We start from the raw sequence: 7500 nt of genomic DNA, 5'->3' as shown, positions 1-7500 counted from the left end.
GTCTGCTGCAGATGCAACTTGAAATATTCATAACCTATTAAAAACACAGGCTGTTTACCTCTTTAACTGCTGTCATAAGCCAATCAGGAGGATGCCAATTGGGGACTGTCGCTCTCCGGACTCAAATAATGTGTGAAAAACCCAGGCGTAGTCGGAAGACTTAATTTTGATAGTTTTATTGGCTGCCAGCCTCCCCAGTGCAATGGAGGAAAATATTTACAAAAGTGAAAATAATTTACAATCGTTCCCATCAGTCTCGTCTGAGTACTACGGTTACTCTCTTGACAAAAACAGAAAACAGCAGTTGTTCATCAAACAAAACACACAGCGACATTACCTGCTCACTAACTTTGCTTAACTGACAAGAGAGCCAAAACTGGCCCTCTTTTAATAATAGTAAAGCATTTCATTTATAGGTGCCTTTCTTGACACTCAAGGTCACCTTACAACATTAAAAACAAACAGAGTTTAAATAACAAACAGGAAATAAAACACAATTTAAATAGTTTGAAGTGAATGGACAGTGGAGTTGTGGTCAGATGGAGTAAGCCAGTTTAAACGGATGAGTTTTGAGTTTGGATTTAAAATGTGGGAGTGGGTCAGTATTACGGAGGTCAGGTGGGAGAGAGTTCCAGAGCTGGGGAACAGAGCGGCTGAAGGCTCTGCTCCCCATGGTAACAAGGCGAGCAGGGGGGGGGGGGGGGGGGGGGGGGGGGGGGGGGGTGTTTATATGTGTCCGGTGTGCATATATGTGTCCGGTGTGTTTATATGTGTCCGGTGTGCATATATGTGTCCGGTGTGTTTATATGTGTCCGGTGTGCATATATGTGTCCGGTGTGCATATATGCGTCCGGTGTGTTTATATGTGTCCGGTGTGCATATATGTGTCCAGTGTGTTCATATGTGTTCGGTGTGTTTTATACGTGCCCAGTGTGTGTTTTATATGTGCCCAGTGTGTGCATATATGTGTCCAGTGTGTTTATATGTGTCCGGTGTGCATATATGTGCCCAGTGTGTGCATATATGTGTCCAGTGTGTTCATATGTGTGAGGTGTGTTTATATGTGTCCGGTGTGCATATATGTGTCCAGTGTGTTCATATGTGTTTGGTGTGTTTTATATGTGCCCAGTGTGTGCATATATGTGTCCAGTGTGTTTATATGTGTCCGGTGTGCATATATGTGTCCGGTGTGTTTATATGTGTCCGGTGTGCATATATGTGTCCAGTGTGTTCATATGTGTTCGGTGTGTTTTATACGTGCCCAGTGTGTGTTTTATATGTGCCCAGTGTGTGCATATATGTGTCCAGTGTGTTTATATGTGTCCGGTGTGCATATATGTGCCCAGTGTGTGCATATATGTGTCCAGTGTGTTCATATGTGTGAGGTGTGTTTATATGTGTCCGGTGTGCATATATGTGTCCAGTGTGTTCATATGTGTTTGGTGTGTTTTATATGTGCCCAGTGTGTGCATATATGTGTCCAGTGTGTTTATATGTGTCCGGTGTGCATATATGTGTCCAGTGTGTTTTATATGTGCCCAGTGTGTGCATATATGTGTCCAGTGTGTTCATATGTGTGCGGTGTGTTTATATGTGTCTGGTGTGCATATATGTGTCCAGTGTGTTCATATGTGTTCGGTGGGTTTTACATGTGCCCAGTGTGTTTATATGTGTCCGGTGTGCATATATGTGTCCAGTATGTTTTATATGTGCCCAGTGTGTGCATATGTGTCTGGTGTGTATATTTGTGGGATGCGGGGCACCATTGCTGTGAGGCTGGGTGGATGTTTATGGTTATTGTGTTCATACATGTATTCCTGTACAGACGGTGGCAACAAATCTCCTTATTAAGGACAAATAAAGATCTATCTATCTATCATCAAGTAACTTCGATTTTTCCAAAGGGAACGAACATTTCAACATTCAAAAATCATTGCCCATCCCTTTTTCAAATGGGACAAAAATGTCACATCGTTGAAATATTGATTTCATAAAAGAAGGGAATCAAGACCTTCCTCAGAGCACACATCAACATTTAGGGTTGAGGTTGGATTACACTATCAAACTTCAGACAGTAGAGTCCATGACATTCATTTCTCCCAGTGTTTGAGTCAAAGATGACTTAGCTAGGGGAAGCTTTTGTTCTCTCACCCTGCTCTTTGGGATTTATGAAAGAAAACGAGTGTTTCTCTTTCCTCTAGAGAAGCTCTTGACTTGATAAATATTTGAACAACTAATCAGTTTTTAATTGCTTCAGGGACGCTGAGTCATGACTGTCTTGAAACACGACAAAGAATCAGCCGAGCCGGTGTCAACAGTGCTTTTAAAAGGGTGACTTGGGACATGTCGGCAGTCGTGTCGTGTTTCTGGTGAGCGCGAGTACAGTAGTCTTTTTAGCTCCAGCTTCTGAGGGGAAAAGGAACATTTTGTTTTATGTCTCAGGCTGAACCACTACTCACTCCGAGCACGTTCCCTGTACTCCCACTCGGAGCTGGGTTAAGGGAGGCAGACGAGCTTACATCATAAATCAGGCTGCTGCTGCTGGTTTGATTTTTGACCTACTTCAGCGCTACATAACCTGAGGTGAGCCCTGTTGACAGGGGGGGAAGGCCGCCTCGTGCTCCCTGAAGTTTCATCTTTGATCCTCGACACGAAGACGGAGACTTTTTGATGATTAATTTAAACACATGCTTTCTGCCTTTTTTGCTTTACGATCACACGAAGCTAAATAACTGATAACAACACTGCTGAAAACATCGGACAATGTTCTAAAAAAATCCATTTCAAGTCAGCCTAACTCTCATCATGTATGGATTTTCTCCTCCTGCTTTCTTTCTTTCTGGCGTTGACAAAAACAAAAGAAGAAAAGCCAAAGAAATGAGTTCCTCTTACAGCCAGCCGACGGCATGTCTCCCCAGATTAAATGTGACTGGAGCAGCAGAGAGGAAGGCTATCATTGTTTCTTCCATTCCCACTAAAAGCCTTTTCTAAAGCCAAGGACTCTTTTTGACAGACAGACTGTGTTACTCCTTTGAGTGTTCAGTAAAAGTGTCAGTCAGCCACGAGGCAAACACAAGAGCTGGAGTGGAAGGGACTAGCTTGGACTGCAACCGCATTGAAGCTCTCTCTCACACTTGAACATATCTGGGAGACTTATGATGTGGTTTCATCATGGCAAGCTGCAGTCTGCTCTGCATCTGTTTGGTGCAAGTGCTAGAAGTATTGCAAGTAGCTTATATATATTATATTATTGCTTAGCACCGCTTGAGTGGCTGCTTGTTGCAGCAGCTCTCTCTTAGTTGTTCTTTTTTCAACTTTTTTTCATATCTGTTTAGTTATCTTTGTATTTGGAGCCTGTCAGGACTTTTAATGACTCATTATGACCCTTCACTTTTTCTACATTTTGTTATGTTACAGCCTTATTCAAAAATCGATTAAATTATTGTTTTCCCTCATCAATCTACACACAATACCCCATGATGACAAAGTGGAAAAAAAATTGTAGAAATTTTTGCAAATTAATTAAAAATAAAACATTCATATCGCATGTGCATAAGTACCCAGACCCTCTGAATACTTTCTGTACCCACTGTATAAATGGAAAGATACAAACTCAATCACATCATTCTTTACACTTTTTCATCTCTGGCACAATTAAAGGTGCTAAAATATTCCATTAAGTGCTTTACAATTCTGCCCTTGGTTAAACAATGCAGTGTTGAAAGAACAGTATTGTCTGCATAAGGCAAGGCAAGGCAAGGCAGCTTTATTTGTATAACGGATTTCATACACGAGGGCAACTCAATGTGCTTTACATTAAAACATTAAAAGCATTGGAAACATTCAGACAAGCATAAAAGAACATAATTAAAATGACAAATATAATAAAACATAGAAAAGAAAAGGAAAATTAAGATTTGCATTTAAAGCGAGTTAAAATGAGCTAAGATAGGAAGGCAGTGGGAAATGAAAAAGTCTTAGTCTTTGATTTAAAAGAGGTGAGAGTTGGAGCAGACCTGCAGCTTTCAGGGAGTGTGTTCCAGATATGTGGTGCATAATGACTAAACACTGCTTCACCATGTTTCCTTCTGACTCTAGGGACTGAAAGCAGACCAGTACCTGATGACCTCAGAGGTCTAGGTGGTTCATAAAGTAGCAGCAGATCAGCCTAAAGCATTCAGTGCTTTATAAACCATCAGCAGGATTTTAAAGTCTATTCTCTGACAGACTGCATAAGGCAGAAAGTTTGCATTGGGAACATAAGGACTATTACTTAAATTAAATTAAGGAGGGGATTTAAATAAAACCAACACACGTTTTATTTGGAATCTCCCTTTACTATTTATTTATTTTAACGGTCTTTGAATGGAAGGGCATCGAGGTGATGAATTAGAAATATAGGATAACCAGGACGTTAGAGTGGTGACACATTTGAATTGTGAACAAAGAAACAATGTTGTTTTTATTTTTTTATCAGCTAACATTTATTTAAAGAGGAAGAAATATGAAATTACTGAGGTTGAGTTTGTCGATTTGAGCGAATCAACAACCTTAAAAGTTGTTTTTTTATTTGTCTGTTGGTTTTATTTGTTTGGTGTATATGTGTATAATGTATAAAAAAGTATAGAATAAAATGATAAAAAAAAAAAGTATGATTTAGGGATGCACCAATCCGATCCTGGTATCTGATATCGGCTAGATCGGACTCAAAAAGCTAGATTGGCTATCAGTGACAAAGGGCTGATATATAGTGCTGATCCATATGGCAGATCTATTCATCTCAGTTCTATGCTTTTCTGTGTTTACAACAGCCATGTGCGTCTCCTACGTCATCATTTATAAAATGTGCTGCTGATTAATATTGTCCCAATATCAGACATGGAGAAGGGAAACAGTAAGTGCAAAGCTGGGTAGAGTAATAATGTATTCAATGATTTTAGTAGCCCTCCTCCTGCCACACAGGTACACTGCACTTCTGTGGGAAACACTATGGAAACACTACGTTGACATATTTTTCATTTTCTCATTTAAAGCAGTTTTTTTACACAGAATATTTAATCCCTCTTATCCACTGCTGAGGTTTACAGTTGGATTGTAATATCTGTTGGTTATGAAGATTAACTCACCAAACTGCTGGTACACATTTATAATCTCTTGAATAATGATACTGTGAGTTTAAAAATGTTCATTTTATTTTGGTTTACAAAGTCAGAAAAGCCTGAAGTTGCCAAAACATGATTCTATCCTCACATTAAGGAATAGAGATTGTTAAATCAATACCGGGATCGGATCAGCTAGTATCGGTATCGGCAGATACCAAAGCCCAGGTATCGATATCGGTATCAGGACCTAAAAAGTAGGATCGGTGCATCCCTTGTATGATTATGACGTAATGAGACAGAAAAGCTGTTCAAAAGCACGATTTGTATAGTGAAATGTCCACTTGCAATACACAATCTCCATTTGTTAGATCTGTCATCCGTGCTTGTTTTCATTCAGGTTGTAGAGCATTACAGCATCATAGCATTCACCATTTACAGGAGCTACAGCCCCCACTAGTGGAGGGTGTCTGGGCTACAAGTTAAGGCTGATTTATACTTCTGCGTTGAATCAACGGCGTACCCTACGCCGGGGGTCCGCGTAGCTCCCGTTCCTACGCCGAGGCCTACGCACGTAGCTGATGTGCACCTCCTCCAAAATGTAACTCCCCGTAGAGCCGACGCGGACCGCAAGCTCTGTGATTGGTCCGCTCGGCGGCTTTGTCTTTCCCGCATTTACAACACTTCCGGGATCCCGGCCATCGGCCGCACATCGGCCGTGTATTTCATCTCCTCCTCTCTATTCTTCATGTAATCATGTCTGTATGATAAACAGCAACATGTATCAGCTGTAGATTAACATAACACGCTCTGAATCTCTGTGGAAAAGTAAACAGAGATTGTAGCGGGACCGGAAGCAGGCGGCCGGCTATCAGAGAGACCGCACTGCCCTCAGGCGTTTCGGCAGAGAATTGCTGCGCGACACGGACACACCGACGCACAAGTATGTGGGGCTCATGTCCGCGTCAGCCCCTGCTGCGTAGGGGAGACGCAGAAGTATAAATCAGCCTTTAGACACAACATATAGCCAGCATTTCACATTTACAATAATGAAAACATCAATAACTTGTGTAACTAGTGAGTACTTCTGGTGCGGACTAAGGAGGATGACGCACATCCCTAGGTTAGGGCCTAGGTTAGCATTTTAGTTAGCTACCTGTCTCCTATTGTTTACACAGAGGTTTTAAACAGCTCAGTTTCTTAAGTTCAGCCATTTAACTCAATGTTCTTTTCATTCATTACATCAGGTGATGAGATCGTAATGCAGTCACTTTAATCTCCATCAGAAGTCTGTTAACGCGACGGGTCGAATAATAAAGACAAACCTAAAGTATGTTTCATAAGCTAAAGGCTCTCTTCATCTCGTTGAGGTACACTTCTTTCTAAGGCATTAACTTGGTTCCTTCAAGGTCTCCCGGCTGTGAAAATGTTTATGTGAGTTGATATTACGCCTTTGATTCAGGAAGGTAAAGGTGAAAGCTGTGTGTCGGTTTCTTTATCAGTCCTGACACGCTGCTCCACCTGTTTCACGGCTCACAGATAAGCAAGTTGCCTTTGACTTTCATGCAGGAAACAAGAGTTTGCATCATGCCCCAGAGTAATCTTTGAGCCTTTTTTTCTAATCTTAAAGGAAAATGACGCTTTAATACACCTTGAACATTGTTGTCACAGCCCTGACTATCAGTAATGATTACTTTGAAGCAGCTGTGGGGAATCTTTGGATGCAGCAACCTTTCTGAAAGTAGGTCAAACAGAGCGTCCGACTCTGAACAGATAACTGGTTTTATAGACTGAAATGTTTAAATGATAAAGACTCCATGTGAGTATCTACCGTCCTGAATGCATGTGCCTTCCTGTCTTTCAGGAAAGCGGCTCCATCTACCTCCAGTTCACCTGCTCCACGTCGCTCCAGCTCGAGGTCATCTTCGAGGTGCTTGAGGAGTACGACTGGACTTCCTTCTCCGTGGTGACCACCCGCCACCATGGCTACGAGGACTTTCTGGCGATGGTGGAGGGCATGACGGACGGCTCCTTCATCGGCTGGGAGAAGAAGAGTGTGGTGACGCTTAACGTGACAGATGATCCTGGAGGGGCTCGGACCAAACGGCTGCTCAAAGACAACGAAGCACAGGTAAGAGAGGGAGACTCTGCTCACCCTGTCAGGACTCTGATCTTACATAATCACCCACTCACTATACATTATCCCTCAATTATAATGGTGGTGAAGATGAAGACTCTAAAGGCACTGTGAGGAGTGTTCATGTTGTGTTGACTCTAGTGACCCCTGTGGATGAAATCTGAAGTGTTTTCTGGTATGAGGACTACATTTCCCATGAGCACCATCACCCAGGAAGCATGCATTTGTTGTGGAATCAAATTATTGGATACTTGTTCAAGACAA

At 41.8% G+C, this 7500-nt stretch overlaps 1 protein-coding gene across 1 annotated transcript in view; it reads left to right on the top strand.

The window, feature by feature from the left end:
* Positions 1-7500, top strand: part of LOC117828335 (glutamate receptor ionotropic, NMDA 2D-like) — a 113570-nt gene that overhangs the window by 7797 nt on the left and 98273 nt on the right. The window contains exon 3 of the mRNA XM_034705378.1: positions 6964-7346. Within this exon, the coding sequence (XP_034561269.1) occupies positions 6964-7346 (383 nt within the window). The remainder of the gene's footprint in view (positions 1-6963; positions 7347-7500) is intronic.

Source organism: Notolabrus celidotus, chromosome 16 (genome assembly GCF_009762535.1).
Source record: "Notolabrus celidotus isolate fNotCel1 chromosome 16, fNotCel1.pri, whole genome shotgun sequence".
NCBI lineage: Eukaryota > Metazoa > Chordata > Actinopteri > Labriformes > Labridae > Notolabrus > Notolabrus celidotus.
This window is presented reverse-complemented; position numbering and strand designations above follow the sequence as displayed.